General features: G+C 51.4%; 1 protein-coding gene across 2 annotated transcripts; it reads right to left on the bottom strand.

Moving 5' to 3' along the window:
* Positions 1 to 7244: 7244 nt before the first annotated feature.
* On the bottom strand, positions 7245 to 16417 carry SLC16A6 (solute carrier family 16 member 6). 2 transcript variants are annotated; one of them, XM_051797299.1, is made up of 6 exons: positions 16228 to 16417; positions 13955 to 14196; positions 13226 to 13369; positions 12371 to 12499; positions 10579 to 11400; positions 7245 to 9963 (listed from the first exon to the last, which is right to left on the bottom strand). In XM_051797299.1, the coding sequence occupies exons 2-6, from the start codon at positions 14187 to 14189 to the stop codon at positions 9704 to 9706; spliced, it is 1590 nt and encodes a 529-aa protein (XP_051653259.1). In that variant the 5' UTR covers positions 14190 to 14196; positions 16228 to 16417; the 3' UTR covers positions 7245 to 9703. The 2 variants fall into 2 exon arrangements, with proteins under 2 accessions (XP_051653259.1, XP_051653258.1); XM_051797298.1 differs by lacking the exon at positions 16228 to 16417 and having other exon boundaries at positions 13955 to 14704.
* Between the last annotated feature and the right edge of the window lie 1520 nt (positions 16418 to 17937).

Below are 17937 nucleotides of genomic sequence, written 5' to 3'. Positions count from 1 at the left end.
CCCTGCACCTTGCCTAGGCTGTGTATAGAATAGAATAGAATAGAATATCCTGAGTTAGAAGGGACCCACAGGGATCACTGAAGTCCAACCCCTGGCCCTGCACAGACACCCCAACAATCCCACCCTGTCCCCAGGAGCGCTGTCCAAACCCTCCTGGAGCTCTGGCACCTTGGGGCTGTGCCCACTGCCCTGGGGAGCCTGGTCAGTGCCAGCCACCCTCTGGGGGAAGAACCTTTTCCTGAGCTCCAACCTAAACCTCTCCTGACAGCAAGCTGCAGGCTGCCATGGGCTCTGTGTGGCAGCAAATACAGGGCACAGAGCAGGGCAGTCCCACAAGCTGCTCCCAACTGTTTCCTTCCTCCCCTTCTGCAGGGCCGAAGGTCACCCCCTGCCCTGCAGAAACCAGTGGCACAGCTGTGAGAAGCACATCTCCAATCCAGCAGCGTCACCATTCCCAAGGCCTCCTGGAGCCAAGGGTGTCCAGCAGCAGGGTGGTATCAGCAGGATGCTCTGGGCAGGTTTCTGGCCACTCTGCTCCTTTGGATGCCCAGCTGGATGTGTGGATGTAGGTGCCTGGTCCCTGCTGGTGTCACCTCTGCCTGGGAGCCTGAGCTTGGATTTCACCACCGTGCAGTGCACCAGCCAGCCCCAGTTTCTGACTTCCTTGTAGGATGCATTTCACAACCCCTGTGTTGGTTTGTGTCTCAGCTGTTGCTGTAGGATACCACAGCTTCTGCCTGTGAGCCTTTGCTTGTTTTTCTCATCTTTCTACGGCCTTACAGACGTAAAAAACTGTAGGAGCACATAAGTTCAGGGTTTCTAAAGGAAACTGTGGTCTGAGACATGCAAAGAAATGTCAGTGGTAGAGAGTTACACTCGTGGTTAGTGACTGTTTATTTGTTTTGCTAAGTAGAAGCAGGTGTTACAGAGTCAGGATATTCGGGGTTGTGTTGCTCAGAGGGTTGGGGGTTGAAAACCTTCTCACCAGTGTTAATCATATTGTTTTTAGACACAAGAAGCAGAACACAGGGGACAGAGAAGAAGGATTTTGCTTTGGTCTTTCAACATTAAAATCTTTCAAGCTTCTTTTTTCATTTTTGTTTTGTGTGTTGTGTCTTGAAAACCTTATTATCAAGGAATGCACGAAGATGATAGAGAAACAGTGGCAGGAACCCAAATGTGTTCACCAAAACCCTACAAGTGTTCGAGGAGAACCACAAATGGTTATTAAAATGCCTCAAGGTGCTGCTGGACTGAAGTATATAAGCAGAGTGTATAATACATGCAGAAGAGCTCATGTATTTAAAGGGTTACTTTCTGCCATTTACTATGGACTATTTTAAAATTTACTGTCTGACAGGGAACTACCAGCACACTAAAAATTCTTCACTGAAAAGCTAATGTTTGTATCTCTTGGCTGACACCGGTTGCTAACATGATGCTCAGTATTTGGTCTGTGCTGGTGCCGCCTGTATCCAGGAATGTTTGTCTTCATCACTCTTGAATGCTCCTAAATCGAGTCTGGGGTGTTCTGTGTCCCACACAGCTGCAGGAGAGCGGTGCAGTTTAATTCTTTGTGTTTTATAAGACTAATAATAAAATTGCAGGGGCGAGAGTCCCTGTGTAGGAGTAAAAGGGTGTCTGCAGGTGCCAGGATCTGCCCACAGTGTGGGCTCCAGGGAGAGGAGACAAGTCTGGTTCCATCTAAGGCATTTCATGATGTTTAAGAGAAGATGCCTTGAGTTTAATCCAGGTTATTTACATGGTTTCTCTCTCCTTTTTTTTTTTTTTTTTTAATCGGGTTCACAGATTTAATTGGTGCTTTGTGTGAGAGGTTTAATTTCCTGTGTCAGGATGTTATTTGTAATTGCAGTAAGCAGGGCTTGGGTAGATTTCCGTTCTTTACCTCATCCAGGTAGGACACTTCCTGCTCTGTGCTGGCAAATGGGCTCCCCTGTACCTGGGCCCCAAATCGGGCTGACAGGGGAAAGTTTCCCACTGTGCACAATTTTCAGGACTAATTTTTCCTCTCTGCTTCACAGATCTGCTTTTGTTCTCCCTTCCTGCCCTTACACACTGTGAGCAATTAAATTCTCTAAAGCCTGTGAATTATCTGCTGTTAAAAGCCCACACCAGAGTGCATCTGTATACATTAAAAAAATTACTCTTTCGAAATGGAATCGCTTCTGTGTTTTAATATTTATTTCTATTGTTTCCTTGCTTGATAAAATTGAATTTGACATAGTTCTAAAGTTTATGTCCTGTTTCCACTTCCCACCCTGACCAGTTTGGCCTCTCTGCTGTGCTGAGAGTGCTTTTAACCAAGGAGAACTCCACAGGTGGGTCGGGCTGCAGGGTCAGTGCCTTGTCCTTGAAGGTTGAAATTCTTGACTCACTGAAAGCTGCACGAAGGAGGCTGAAAAAAAACCTTTGAGATGTGACACTGCCAGTGCACTGACCCGGGGTTGTCTCAATGAAAACACTCGATGAACTGAAGCTCCAAGGTGGTTTTGTGTTTAACAGTTTGGGTGATTGTTTGCACCAGGGTTTGCTGTGAGTGCTGATGGGGCAGTGGGTTCACCTGCTGGTTCCTTTGTGATTGTGATATTGGCCACAGCTGTGAAGGGCTCTGACCCCTCACCAACGAGGCAGGAGGAGAAGAAGCAGAGAAGTTCCTGTGCCTGCAGACTCCTTCCAAGGTACAGCTTGTTTAATGTGTATTTTTTCTGGATGGGGGAGCTGTGCAGGGCCAGCAGTTCTCTGAGGACACGAGATTTTCTGAAAGTGTGGTTGGGGGATTCTGGGAGGGGTTTCTGTGTGGGCAAAGCAAAGCCCCTCGCTGGGTTATGAGCAGGTGGTATTGAGCAGAAAAGGGTTGTGTTTGTGAGCAGCAGGGAAGGGCTGCCTGAGTGCTGTGCCAGGGCTCACTGGAGGCTGGGATCAGCCCCCTCCGGTGGCACTGAGCGGGCAGGGTGGGACATTCCCTGTGTCCCCACTCTCACCCACGGGGGATGACAGTGGGACCAGTTGGCAGGAGCCCAGTCCAGCAGGGCCCCCAATATCCCCTGGGTGCCCCGTGGTGGGGCAGGAGGTCTGTGGCCACCGATAGCCCTGGGGTGCCCTGGCATAGGGCAGGGCTGTGCCTGACCGGGGCTGATAAGTGTTGTGGCTGCAGCCCGGGGATGTGTGTGAGGGAGATACTGCCACGGGGTGTTTGGGGCCGGTTTTGGGTACAGTGAACTTGGGGCTCACACCAGGGCCCTGGGGCTGCAGCAGGAGGAGGGGAAGGGAGTGATTTCAGGGCAGGCAGGGAGCCCGGCAGTGTGTGGGAAGGAGCTGGCTTTTCTGGGGTTCAGCTCCAAGCTGTTGCTCCACGTTTCCAGTTTTCATTTTCCTGGTGTGCACGTTGCGGTGTTTGGCAAAGGCTGAGCTGTGCCAAAAGTGCTGCTTTCAGAGGAGCAGCAGAGGAACATCCTGTCCTGCATCCACAGGGACTCATCCCATCCCGCAGCGAGCCTGGCTTCTGGTGCCAGCATGTGGAGGGCACCTTGCTCTGCTCCTCCCTCCTCTCTGTGCAAACCAGAACCTGCTTTCACTCCTGGTTCTCCAGGAGGATGCAGTGTGGGAATGGGGAAGGATAGTAGTTGCTGTGCCAGCTCCTGCCTGTGGATACAGCATCTGGAGCAGGAATGGCCTCGTGTGTCGTGGTGTCCCCATGTCACTGCTGTGCTCTGGCTGGGACACACGGCCATGGGGTGGTCACTGCTGGCAAAGGAAGGGAGATTGAGGACCTGTGAGGGGAAGGGTTTGGGTGGCTCTGGCCAAGGGCTGTGCCTGGAGCAGATAAAAAGCTCCAGTGGCACGTTTGTGTGAGTGGTGATGTCAGAATTGGACTTTTTCATGTATCTTCATCTGTCACTGTATTACTTAGTCATTAATTTACAGTTTATACCCACTGAGGGAAACCTTTCTTCTCATCATGGCAGGGAGGTGGAGTGAGGGGCTTAGGAAAGGGTGAGGGGAGTTGACCCTGTTCCCTCAATCCCAGGGTGGTGGTTGGGAGGGTGCTCAGCAGGATTTTAGGAGGGTGCTCAGTGTAGGCAGGTTCATCCCCCTGTTACTGTGCATGGGCAGCAGTGGGAATGGAAAGCCCCCCCTGGCAGTGCTGGTGCTGCCCTGTGCCCCCCGTGCCTGTCTCCTGCCATCCTCCAACCCCAGGTATAATCACAAAAATGGCCTTTGCTCTTCACTGGTGATTTTGGGTCTTCGTCTCATTTTGCAACATGTGAAAAAAACCCCAAACTATCAGCCACATCACAGCAAAAGGCAAAAGCCTTGAAGTGCTAAAAATGCCTAATTTTCATAACTTCCCGTAGCACATGGGCAAACTGGTGGAGATTAAAGGGAACCAGGGGAGCAGAGGGGCAGGACTGGGGGTACCAGCCCTGCTGGGAGAGCAGGAACACAGGGTGATGCTCAGCACCCTAGTTTGCCATCTCTCAGGCTCCTTGGGGCTGGTTTGGGCTGCTCCTGTGCCAGGCTGAGTGTGGCAAGCACCCAGCAGTGCACAAAGCAGAAAAAAGACGTTCACGACATTAATGAAAGCTCTGACAAAAGGAAGCGAAGGGAACTATTGTCTCCTTGGCCTTCTCCTCAGAGTGTCTGCGTGTAATAAGTCTTTTGGTTATGCTTGTGGCTTCTGTGACAAAGCTGTGATTTAGGGGCTGTCTGTACCGAGGCAGAGCTGCCTCGCACGGGCCAAAGTGCTGGTGAGTAATATTTTACCACAAATTGTTGTAACTGGAGCTCGTCGACTGCAGTAGGGAGGGAGGGAGGGGGGGATTGCATTTGATTTATTAGATGACTTACTGCAATTTGCAGAGTGAGCTTTATGCTGGTGCGGCCGCAGATTTGCAGATCCTGCAAGTAGAAGTCCATGGGAATGAAACTGGGGAGGGGGAAACTGTGTGGTTTGCTGCCAGGATGCCCAGAGGAGGCCTGGATTGGTGGGAAGCACAAGGGCATCACAGCTGCAAACTGGCTTTGGGAACCAACAGCAGCTTGGAATGCCCAGGAGCCTTTTCTGTGTGTGTCTGGTGCAGGGTCCCAGTGGGAACCAGGGGTCATGGAATCACAGAATACAGTCACCAGGGTTGGAAAAGACCTCCCAGATCATCAAGTCTTTGACCAAACACCACCATGTCAGTTAAACCAGAGCACTGAGTGCCATGCCCAGTCAGTCATTCCTTGGATACCTCCAGGGGTGGTGACTCCCCCACCTCCCTGGGCAGCCCCTTCCAAGGCCTGACCACCCTTTCCATGAAGAAATTCCTCCTGAATTTCTTCCTGAAGGGTCCTGTCTTTTGATGTGGGCATCACGTATAACACAATCCCTCTGGGCAGCAGCGCTTGCTCCCCCAGCCCTCAAACCAAGCCAGAAGTTAAAGGGGTGTTTCCCTAAACCCAACCTGTGAAGCATCTTTAGGATGAGTTCTGAAGAGGAAGGAAGGACGGGGTGGCTGCTGCTGGGCTTGCATCACTGTGAGAATTCAGGTCATGTTTACTACAGGCAGCTGGAACACGATGATCTCAGATGGTAACAAGTAACATCTGAAGGGACGCGTTATAACATTCAGGCTGTTTTGTAAGCACCTACTTTGCTTTCTTTCCAGAACCAGCTGAGCTATTTTTAAAGATTCATTTGTCCCCTTAAGAACCTGGTGTCAACTTAGCCAAAATAAATGCAAAAAGAACAAGAGGCTCCCCTTCCTTTTAATTTCAAATGGAAAAAGGGGGTTTGTCTTTTGTTTGGTTTTTGGTGGGTTTTTTTGTTCTTTTTTTTTTTTTTTTTAAAGACCCCAAACCCACAAACAACCCCCCACTTTCCAGCTTCCTTTCTGCTTTAGAAAGGACAGATACCTACGGTCTGAGGGCTTCTGGCCTCCCCCAAGCTGACCTTGTGTAATTTCCTCTATTTACATTTGGCTGTCACTGGCCTCATTGACTGCAAGAGTTTATACAAGCCTTTTGGAGAGGAATAGCAAGGACTGCTGAAGCAAGTCCTGCCTCACATTCTCCTCTTATTTACCCTGGTACAAAGTAGACATGCAGTGCTACTTGAATAAATATGTTCTTATCCTATTTTGTTCTGGCCTTAATGCCTTTGTACCAGGATAACAGAGAAGGTCACGGGCAATTAATGTAAACCAGGTGGGAAAAACGACTCTAAAATCTTTCTGTGCAGGCAGAGACATCTGATAGTGCTACAGTTAAATGTTGCTTTTATTTATGTGAACTGTGTGCAGCCTTTGTACCGCCTTTTTTTTTGAGGGGGTTGTTTTAGAGGAAACTGTTGCAAATAATGTTTGTTCACTGCTGCAGTTGAGTCAGAGTCAAATTTGGACAGATTAGCTTCCCGAGACTTTGGTATTTGTGCTGGAGTCTGCCCTGCTTGCATGGACGGATCACCTCTGTTCTAGGACTTTTGCAACCAGAACGAAAACAGATCGTTCTTAACACACATCAGCGGCTGTGATGATTCCTTCAGCAAGTAGTTCATTTGCAAATCTAATGCATGCAGTGATATTTGGGCTGTGGCAGTCACTCCTTGGAGGGTTTGGTGATGTTGGGAGTCGCGGGGTAAGCGGGGAAGGGCGTCTCTCTCTGGCGTAAAAAGAAATTAGGTTTGAGGGAGAGAAAATTGCTCCTTAGTGTGACTGTTCTGCTATTTAGTGGCTTTTTTTTTTTTTAAGTAGATTTTCTGATACACAAGTTGCTTAGCCTGGCATGGGGAAAGTATTCAGCAATTCAGAGATGATAAAATAATTACATGATTGCGTGCTTCTTGAAGGCACGAGGGTAATGTTCCTAAGTGCCACCAATTCAGGCACCACTCAGGAGAAGAAAAGGCTCCCTCTAATCAGGGCTCCCCGGGTAAGAGTTTACAAGAGCACCCTTGAGGTCAGCGCTAATCCACAGCTTCCAGGCAGCTCATTTAAAGAACTCGGATTGCCCAATGTGCAGGGAAAGCACAGCCACTTCAGGCTGGAGAAGTGGCATTGTGACAGCCACGCTGGGAGAGCACTTTGGGAGGGGATGCAACGGGCTTGATCCCGCAACAAACCCGCAGGGAGAAGGCTTTGGGACACCCCGGGGATGGAGAAGAGGGAGAGGAGGAAAGTTTCTTCACCGTGTTTATTATTTAAAAAAAAAAAAAAAAAAGAAGGAAAGGGGGGAAAAAAAAACCCAAGAAAAAAAAGAAAGAGTTTATTGCAAGTCTCAGTGTTTAGAGTATTTCCAGAGTCCACTGGGTACGTTACAAACAAATCAGTAAATCCTGCTTGTGGGTCTGCTGCGCCCGCACACACACATACTCATCACTCGCTCCCCTGCTCGTGCTGCTACACAGACAGGAACAGAAATGGACTGTGAGGTCAGTGACATACATATTATTTGATCTGTATTGGAAAATGTTGTAAAAAAAAAAAACCAAAACAACCAAACCTAAGTTACAGTAGAACCTCGCAAATCTGCAGAACAGGGAGCTTCCACACACACGCAAAACCTGGAGGCCTTATTTCCACTTCCAAGCAGTTGGAATAGCAAAGTGCTGTAGTGAGGTCTCGTGTCACAAAGACTTCAATAACCTTACAATTACAGGCTACAGAACGTTTACCAAAACGCTTGAAGTATCATAAATTAAAACAATAAATAAAAAAAAAAAAAAGCACATCTTTTTTTAACGCGACGTGGTTACTTGTTCGTTAATCGCTGATTTTCACACAACTCTTAGTTCTCTGTAAGGGGGGGTCTTCCAGTCCTGGGTGCAACGCAGCGAGGTTCTGCTGGCCGTGATAAAGTGCTGAGGCAGAGGAAGGACACGAGACCGCGGGTCTCGGGCAGTGAGGATGAATTGCTCCAGCCACTTGCAAGAGTGCCTGTTTCTCTTCTTTTTTTTTTCTTTTTTTTTCTTTTTCCTCTTTTTTTTTTTTTTTCTTTTTTTTTTTTTTTTTTTTCCCCGGACATCTAAGACAGAAAAAAAAAAACAAATCAAGCACCTTCCCAAAAAGAGGTTGTTCTCTTTTTTTTTTGTTGTTGGTTTTTTTTTTTGTTTTTTTTCTTTTTTTTACACAGATTGTCCCACATTTCTTATGGCTGGTAAAACACAGACAGGTCAGCGTAGCAGTTAATGGATGATGCCACTTCCACTTGAAATACACAGAAATGGTGGTTTGGCTTTCCTTCCAAACCGAAACAGACTTGTTTTGATTTGTCCCCCTGAGTTGCCTAGAGGCGAGAAGATGCATATAGGTGGGGTAAGCAAGCTCGTGTCACCGTGAGCAGGAATCTCTCCTGTTAAGACTAAATGAACAGCTCCTCCGTTGTCTTTTGTCGTTCCCTTCGTGTCATCGAGGTGCACAGGCTCCACTTCGCTTCTCACTGATGTCAGCAGCAAAAAAAAAAACCAAAACAAAGCCTCTTGCTGCCTTTTTTGGGGGAGCAGGGAGAGCTGGGGAAGGGGGTGCAGCTCGGCCCGGCCGCCCCGTGACCCCACAGATGTGGGGAGTGAGGGGGTGACGTGGGGGTCCACATTCCATCGGGGGTGAGGCAGAGGTTTCCTGGTGCACCTGTGAGCGAGGGTTTTGGGTACATTAAGACACACTGGGCCAAATCCTCCTTGCGGGGTGGGCTGGTTCTGCAGTGGTGCCACGTCCACTGGCACCTGCTGAGCCTTTTTCCGTGGAAAGAGATGCTGGATCTGTAGTTTATTATTTTTTTTTTCCTTTTTAAATAACTGGGTTACTTAAGACTTACCTATTGAAAACAGCTACACTTTATGCTGTAAAAGTAATTTCCCCAACAATTTCACAAGCAATACAAGATAGGCATTGAAGAGAATGATGTAAAGACAGCTTTCCGTTATGCAGAAGATCATTTTTCCTCTCCAGTTATTTAAGCTAACCTCCTTTAACAACCTCAGAATAAATTAATAAATACTAGTTAAATTAGAAACAGTACATCAGATCTGACTATCAATAGAAAACAGTTCTAGGGATCCCAATCAGGAGAAGAAAAATGATCTCAGGAAAATACGTGCAGTAAAAACTGGCCATAAAGAGACACGGAGCCTTTGATTTCCCAGCATTTGTGACATTCAAGTTAAGATCATTAGCAATGGTTTCTAAGTGTCAGCTATCTAGCCTAGCCTCCTCCTCAAAGCTAAAACATGAGTCTGTATCCCTCCAGAAGATTCAGTTGGCTACTGGTGGTGTATGAAATGCTTGTCTCCAGTTCGTATCATCGGTTTCTGGTCTGTGTGGAATTTGTGGTAGGGGATGGGTGACAGTCAGAGGCTGAGCTGCTTCTGCTGTTGCTGTTGTCAGTATTTATGGGATCAGTTGAACCTTTACCTATGCTTGTTATCAGGAAAGCAAGAGTGTGCATCACATCTTCATGCTAGACAGGAGTTATTTTTACGTGGCTATCCATATTTTCTATGGAGCTTTCCATTGTTGGTTAAAAAAGTTCTGTCTAATATTTAACAAAAAAAAAAAAAAGTTGTTGGTAGCAACTGTTCACATTTAAAATTTCACATTCCCTTTAGAATGTAGTTTTAAAACGTGGAGCAGAGCTGACATTTTCCCCAGCCTTACGCCGAGTACATTAGATGGAGAAAGGAACAGAGTTTGTTTTTGTTTTTTTTTTATACCACGCTGTCAGAGCCTTTTCCTGAATTTTCTGCTTTTCCAATATCCATGTCTATAAAGTCATCTGGTAATTCTGGTGGGGGCCCTGGTGGGCTCTCCTCCACCTGCTGCTGCTGCTGCTGGTGGTGGCGGTGGCGGCGGCACAGCCCAGTCTTGCACGGCCTCACCAGGGCCAGAAACACGGCCCCCAGGACCATGCCAGCAGCACAGGAGTAGAAGGCTGAGCTGTAGTTCTTTGTCGTATCCACTAAGACACCTACAAAAAACAATCACAGCAGTTAGACCCAGCCAACTCCCCCTCTCCCCTGCCCAGCCGTCCTTCCTGCAGATTTTTTATCCTGGTGCCTCTGCATCGCTTCATCTGCAGGCAGAACTCAGTGATAAACAGATGCCACTTTAAAAAAGTAAACCCACTGTGTTCAGGGGTACGTGGTGTCATCTTCAGGCAAGTCAGAAGCCTCTGGGCACCGCAGGGACTCTAAGCCCGAGATGCATCAAGCATCTGTTTGTTCTGATAGAGACTTCCCCTCTCTGCAGTGTGTGGCACAGACACAGGCACAGCAAGAGGGATTCGCCTCTGCTGGTCGCTAGAGCCTGAAGTGATGCCAGGTTTGGGTTTCTAACAGGATCAGGGTAGCACTGCAGTATTTCCCTTCCCTCTGAGGTTCCTCAGTGGAGACTGCCTCATCCGTGGGACTCTGCAGAGCTGCATTGCAGCAGTCTTCTGGCTCCCAGAGTCTCTAATAGTAGTTGCAGGGCTCTTAGGATAGTGCTGTGATTAGCGCTGCCAGAACCCTTTCTAGGCAGAGATCAGCACCAACAGCTGTCAAACATTTCAAAAAACAAATTAAGATCAAAGTTTGAGAGTTACCTGCAATGGGTGGTCCAGCCAACCCAGCTAAGCTTTGAATGAAGACGTAGACTCCAGCTGCAGAAGACATCTTTTCAATGCCAACCACATCGTCTTCTGCCAGGAGGGGAATATGTGTGCCCGCCACCGTGCCGAGCATGAACCCAAAATAAATGCTACATGTCATCAAGCCCCAGAACTCGGAGGCAAAGGGGAAGGCAAACAATGCTACAGACAGCAGGATGACACAGATGAGTTCGATGTAGATCTTGCGGATGGGCTTCTTGTTGAGAACCCAGCCAGCAAAAATCCTCCCGAAGACCTCGGCGATGGCCATGGCCGACAGGATGTACGCCGAGTGGTCCTTGCCGATGCCCAGGCTGAGACTCAGGGGGATGATGTAGAGGGAGGGAGCGAAGAAGCCCAGGGTTGCAAACAGGCCAAAGAATGCATAACAGATAAAGCTATAGTCTCTCATCACAGAGAAGTCCAGTAGTTTGGTTTTTGGTTCTGGAGGGGTGCTGTTATTTTCAACGGGAATCTGTCCGTGTTGCTTTGGTTCTTCACTTTTCGGCTCTGCTTTGGTTTTTCCAGGCACATTGCTGGGTGAGGTAGTTATATCGACTCCTGAGTCTATGGACTCTATTGAGGTGCATGTTTGCTCATTTTCAAGCATGTACTTTGTCTCGGTGGACTCTTCTGGAGGCTGTGCTTTCACTTCTTCTTGCTCTTTGATGATGATGGGTCGCAGCAGCGACCCGCAGACGGTGATGCCAAGCTGCAGCACCCCGACAGAAAGCAGGCTGTATCTCCAGCCAATCTGCTCCTTCAGAGCTGTGATTGCTGAGGGAAGAGGGCAAGAGGAAGAAGAAAGTGTAACTAGGAAAGCCTGCAGTTACATCAAGGAGTTGAATTTACAGCCGGGGAAGTCACTCGAGTTTTACCACTGGAGGGTTCCAGGCACCTTGGCTCTGCAAAGGCTGAGCAGGGGGTCCCTCCTGCTCAGGGGTCTGGCACCCACCTTCCTCCCCTCAGCTGCGGCAGACAAAAGCTAGAAGCTGTGTTTACCGCCTGGCTAGCAGAAGCCACCCTCTAGGCAGCCCCTTCTGAATTTGGGGATGAAGGGGGGGTTATTTTTAGTGAAGGAGCGCAAACTCAACACTCGAGTTTCCTCTCTCAGCTGACCCCACCCTGAAACCAGCTACCAGAGGAAGTCCCTGAGCCCTACTCAGAGGTGCATGTCACTGCTGAATTACCAGCCTTCACGTGCAACCAAAGCAGCTTTGCACTGGGGATTAGCTGAAAGCACACATGCACAGCAGGAACCACCTGAGCAGCCAAGGACAGGTGGGGACAGGGACGTGCTGCCTGGGGACAGGTCCCCAAAAGGCTGGAGCAGCTCGGCAGCCCGTGCTAAGCACAAGCCCACTAACCTTTAGGGGCAGTTATGTGTGCACTGTGTGTGTTTTAAATAGCTGAAGTTTCTCTGTCTTATTTTTAGCCTGCCAGATCTATATAGGGAGCCCATCGGGCTGTGTATCAGCCAGGCATGTCCTGCGCTGGCAGATCCCGCTGGGGACGGCTCGGGCAGTGTTAGAGGCAGTGTTAGACCCGGCTCTAGGATCATTTGTCACCCTGCCTGCAGGGCACGAGTGCCATGGGCACGTGAGCAACAACCTGTGGGCTTTAGCAGGTCCCCGGGCACCCATTCCCTCGGTCCCCTCTGGCTCCCATTTGCTTGGGAGAAGGAGACGGGAGCAGTGCTGAGCTTTAGGCGTGCACATGTGAACTCCCAGCACGTGGGCAACTGTACCTGGTGCGAAGGAGAAGACGGCGAAACACTCCCCTGTAGATGCCACTGCTGTGACCAGCGAGCGCCTTTTGTCAAAATACTGTGATAAAATGGTGACAGTCGGGAGGAAGGAGAGGCAGTATCCAAGGCCTGTGAATAAATGCCAAAAATTGCCATAACAACAAGTAAAGGAGGGGGAAACACCGATGCAAGAACACCTTAAGTCGGCTTTCCCGGTGGTGATTACACAGTATCATTTCGGCCAACTCAGCAAGTCACCCTGGAAGAAAATCATTGGGGAAACCAGAATGTTATTTTTTTTTGTAAATTGGAGGGGGGAGGAAAGAAAAAGAAAAGAGGAAAGTAAAAACCCAAGAGACCCAGCCTCCCAAACCTGCCAGATAATGCCTTCTGCTACAGAGCAGCCAGGGGGAGTCCACTTTCAGGACCTCATCTGCCTAAAGAGTTTGAGGCTGTAGCAACTGTTCCCCTAAGCAAGGCAAGCTCCTGGACACAGATGGGAGCAGGACACCCAGACCAGGCTGGAGAGGGGGAAAAGTATCAGGAAAAGAAAAAAAAAGAGGCAGAGGTTAAGAGGATCTGACCCCACAAGCAGTTTGGTCTCCCCAGCGATCCCAGTCCGTGAGAAGCGTCCAGTACAGCTGCATGAGCACAGGACCACAACCCAGGGTGAGAGGGTACAAAGCCAAGCCCAGAGCCCAGCTTAACCCCCCTCCCAGGAGGGCGAGGTCAGCTCCGGAGGGGCAGCAGCGTTAAGCACTCCCCCTGTCACGGGGGGGTAAAACCCCCGTGGTTTGCGGGAAGCTGCAGGAGAGCACGGGGAGCGTTGGCCAGGTAGAGCAGAGGATGACTCACCGGAGATGATGCCGATGGTGACATACATGTCCACGACAGAGCGGGCGAAGGCGGCGATGACCATCCCGGTGCTGATGAGCAGCCCCCCGGCCATCACCACCAAGCGGTGACCGAAGCGGTTGCTGAGCACCGTCGACAGAGGAGCTGGGGAGGGAGAGAGCCCTAGTCAACACCCAACGCAGCAGCTTCACCAGCCACGTCTCCTCCAGAGGCTCTTCTCACACTCCTGCCCAGGTCCCCCTGTTGTGCCCCCTCCCCGCACAGCACCGCGTCACCCCGGGGCCATCCTTGGGGCGCTGCACAGCTCTCGTGGCACTTAGGACGTGCTAAAAAAATCGTCACAAGAGACTTAAAGACGAGTGCGTGGGAGCCTGGGACAAACCTGCAGCCACATCCCCAGACACCAGCGGATTTCAGCAAGGCTCCAGCTGCTTCTAATCCTTTTCACTGCAGAGTTTGGTTTCAAAACTCCGGTTTTTGCCCCTTGCTGGCGAGACCTGAACAGCTGGGCCGAGGCCAGTGACATGGACCATGTCCCTGCACCATGCAAGGACATGAGTCAGGGCTCAAAGGGTGAGACAGACATTTCTTAGCATTTCATGCAGCCTCTGAGCTTTATGGCTGTTATTTAATTTATAGTGGAGCCATTAGAGGCACGAAAGTCACAGGTGCCAGGTCCTTGTTTGCTGAGTCAGCAGTACGGCTGCCCCTTGCACCTGCTCCTCTTACCTGTGAAGGTCTGCACAAACACACATATGGATATTATCCATGATATCCTGCTGTTGGTTTCGTCAAAGCTTTCCATCAGATCATTGAAGAAGACTCCAAATGATTTTATGATGCCGTATGTCAGGGCTTCCACAACAAAGAATGCAAAAGCAACTGTCCAGCCCCATCCTCCGTCAGGCACTTTAGTATAAACGTTTGCAGAGGTGCACGGCATTTTTACAGCTTTGACCGTCATTTTGGACCTGGAAAAGAGGGGACAGGGAGCCAGACATGAGTTTAAGCTGAATTTTGCTGAAGAGGCACAGTCTAGGAGCTGCAGCATTCCCGAAGGCACCACGAGCCAGTCCCTGTGCTGCTGAGGGATTAAACAGAGGAGCTGGGCTGATATTTCTGCCTCTGTCACCCCACGGGCTCCTCCTTGATGGTGCCCTGCGAGCCCAGGACCAGAAAGTCTCAGCTCAGCACCCGGGCAGGCTGTTCCCAGCAGCCAAGCCCGGGAGCTGTCATCTGTCTGTCGGTGTGAGGGGGTGGGTGGGTGCAGTTCGTGAAAGATCCACCGCAGAACCCAGTGTGGGCTGGTGGAGCTGCAGGAACTCCCCGAGGCACCCGTCCTCCCCCCTGCACCCCCTGCCTGCCCGGTGACACCTCGGTGACACTCATTTGCCGCAGGATCAGTCAGTGACAGAACCCACTGTCACATGTTGTGGTGTCCAGAATCCCGCAGCCGCTGGCTCTGGGATGACAGGAACTCCTGGGGAGCTTGTCTGCCCCCAAAGGGGCAGCTCAGAGCTGCCCACACCTCAAAACAGGGGATAGGGACAACCCCCTGCTGCCACCAGCTCCCCTGCAGCCCTTGGGGCCACTTACACCCCCCAGGGAATGGGGGCTGGAGGGGATCACCCCATATGCCAGGGGGGTCTCTTCAGCCCTTCTCCGTGTCACCAGGGGCTGTGGGTGTGCAGGGGCAGCTTCTGTCCCACACGGAGCTCCTTGTGGAACTCCAGCGCTGCCACAAGTCTGCAGGGGGACAGTGCCAGGGTCAGTGCCATGCCTGCATGGGGGGGAGGACAGCGCCAGGGTCACAGTCCTGGGGTCACTGCTACACCTGCCCAGGGAGGGGGACAGTGCCACGATCACCGTGCCGGGGTCGCCGTGCCGGGGTCATTGCCACACCCGTGTGCCAGTGTCACCGTGTCACCTGCGTGGGGGGGACACGGCAGTGCCGGGGTCACGGCCCAGCGCTGGCTCCCAGCAGCCACCCCAGGGCAGGGACCGAGGGGGTCCCTCCCGGGGGCTGCCCCGGGCACCGCGCGGACCCGGCGGCTCTTTGCGCGTTCTCCCCCCGCGCCGCCGGCCCCGGCAGCCACCAGGCATTTCCCTCCTCCATTTTCTGCTCAGATCTCCTCGGCACCGCGTTCTCGGCGCACGGAGCCCGAGCGGCTCCGGCCACGCCGCCCCAGCGCCCCCCGCCCCGGGCAACTTCTCTCGGCGGACCAGGCGAGTGCGAGACACCGGCGCCCACCGGGAGCGCGGCGGGGGTGGGAGCCCACGCGAGGGGTCCCTGAGCGGGGCAGGGGGGTCCCCGCAGCCCGCGGACCCCCCGTGCGGTGCTGCATGGCGGGTGCGCGGCTCCCTTGGGATCCTTTCTGCCAGGGATGCAGCGAGGCGTGGGCTCCTGCATCCCTGCGGTGCTGCTCTGCTGCAGCCCCGCGCCGGGGCGAGGGGCACGGGCGGGACCCCCGGCGGCGGCCCGAAGTTTTGTGGGAAGTGCCTGGAGACCCCCGAGAAGGGGGACGGGGCTGCCGTGAATTTCTGTGTCACCGCACGAGGAACTGGGGGAGAGTAGGTTTAGGAGGAAGCACGCTTAGGAACAGAAAGGAGGGGGAAAAAAAAAAAAAAAAAGGAAAGGAAAGGAAGAAAAAACAGCCCCGAAACCGCAAACCTGGAGCGTGTGTTTTGTACGTTTAAAGATTAAAAGAAATGGCGATGGAGGGGGGAAAATAGCTGAAAATTAAGAAGCCGGAGCGCGCAGGGGCCCTGCGTGGCCCCCCCTTCCCCGCATCACTTTCCCAACATTTCAGCCCTGATTCCTGCATCGCCGGGGCCGCGGGCTAAAAATACAGGGATGCGGACGAGGGGAGAGGGGAATAATGTTTAAAAGAGGCCAAAAATGAGAAAGGGAGGGGGGGAAAAAAAAAAAAGAGAGAGAGAGAGAGAGAGAAACAAAGCCCTCCCCCACCCCGCTCCCCCGGGAGGGAGGGAGCCCCACTCACCCGGTGCTGCGGCGGGGTCAGGGGCTGCCCATGGCCCGGGGAGGGCGAGCGGGCGGGCGACCCTCGGCGAGGAGGCGGCCCCCGCTGCCCCGCCGGCCGCTGCTGCTCCCGCTGCCCGCGGCGGCGGCTGCTGCTGCTGCTCGGTGCTCGCTCCCAGCCCTTATATACCGGCTGGAGCCGGTCTCCGCCGGCGGCTCCGCAGCGCCCATGTGCGCGGCGCCGGGCCCGGCTCGCCCCAGCGGCGGCACCGCGTGTGCGGGGAGGGGCGGTGCAGGCGGCGGGAGCGGCTCCCCCCGCTCCTCCAGGGACACAGAGAGAGACAGAGAGACAGGGAGACACAGAGAGATCCCCAGCCAGCCCCGCACCTGCCGCAGGGACCCGCGCCCCGCGGGGAGCAGGTGCCCGAGCGGGTCCCCGGGATGCGCCGCTGGAGCATCCCCGCGGATGGGGATGCGGGTGGGGTGAGCGCATATGGAAGTACCCCCGCCCTGAGGGTGCCAGAGTGTCCTTGTCCCCTTTGAGTGCAGCGCATGATGCGTTTTTAGGGGAAACATGTCCTTCAGTTTGTGTTTTTAGGGAAAACGTCTCCCTTCATTGCGTTTGTAGAGGGAACGTGTTTCTTAGCTGTGTTTTTAGGGAAAACGTTTCCCTTCGTTGCGTTTTTAGGTGAAAACGTCTCCCTGGGTTGAATTTTTTAGGGGAAACCGTCTCCCTTAGTTGTACTTTTAGGGGAAAGCATCTCCCTTGGTTGAACTTTTAGGGGAAACCAGTCGCCTTCAGTTGTATTTTTAGGGAAAAACGTGTTCTTTAGTTGCATTTTTGAGGGAGAATATCTCCCTTGGTTGATTTTTTTTAGGGGAAACTGTCTCCCTGGGTTGAATTTTTTAGGGGAAACCATCTCCCTTAACTGCACTTTTAAGAGAAAACATCACCCTTGGCTGAATTTTTAGGGGAAAAGGACTCCCTGAGTTGAGTTTTTAGGGAAAAAGGTCTACCTTGGTTGGATTTTTAGGGAAAAACATCTCCCTGTGTTGAATTTTTAGGGGGAAACCATCTCCATTAGGTGCATTTTTTTCAAGGAGAAAACATGTCCTTTAATTGCATTTTTTTAGAGGAAACCATCTCCTTTAGTTGCATTTTTAGGGGAAAACATGTTCTTTAGCTGCATTTTTTAAAGGAAAACATCTCCCTTAGTTGTACTTTTAGGGAAAGACATTTCCCTGGGTTGAATTTTTAGGGGAAACCGTCTCTGTTAGTTGCACATTTAGGAGAAAACATGTCCTTTAATTGCATTTTTTAGAGGAAACCTTCTCCTTTAGTTGTATTTTTAGGGACAAGCATGTTCTTTAGCTGCATTTTTAAGGGAAAACACCTCCTTTTGTTGCGTTTTTAGGAGAAAACATCTCCCTTGGCTGTACTTTTAGGGGAAAGCATCTCCCTTGCTTGAATTTTTAGGGGAAAGCATCTCCCTTAGTTGACTTTTTAGGGGAAACCATCTCCTTTAGTTGTATTTTTCTTCCCGTGCCCAGCAGTGCTTGGCAAAGAGGGATGGAACTAAAGCAACTAACTTAAGTCCTCTAAATTTCCTTGAAATCAGTAAAAAGGAGGAAAAAACCTGACAGCACTGGGGCTCGCTGTGCCACAGCCACTGCTGCTGCTGCATCCCAGTGCAACAGATGGATGCTGCCAAGGGGTTTTGGAGCCTTGCAC

The sequence above is a fragment of the Manacus candei genome, unplaced genomic scaffold (assembly GCF_025592945.1).
Source record: "Manacus candei isolate 608988 ecotype Guabito, Panama unplaced genomic scaffold, ASM2559294v1 h1tg000047l, whole genome shotgun sequence".
Taxonomy (NCBI): Eukaryota; Metazoa; Chordata; class Aves; order Passeriformes; family Pipridae; genus Manacus; species Manacus candei.
Note: the sequence above shows the minus strand (reverse complement) of the source record. Positions and strands in the feature narration are given on the sequence as shown.

Coding starts and splice junctions, on each gene's coding strand:
- SLC16A6 (XM_051797298.1), bottom strand. CDS start 14,276: ATGCTGCAGCTCCTAGACTGTGCCTCTTCAGCAAAATTCAGCTTAAAC. Junction 12,500..13,225: donor CACCATCGGCATCATCTCCG/GTGAGTCATCCT, acceptor ATTTATTCACAG/GCCTTGGATACTGCCTCTCC. Junction 9,964..10,578: donor GGCTGGACCACCCATTGCAG/GTAACTCTCAAA, acceptor TGTTTTTTGTAG/GTGTCTTAGTGGATACGACA.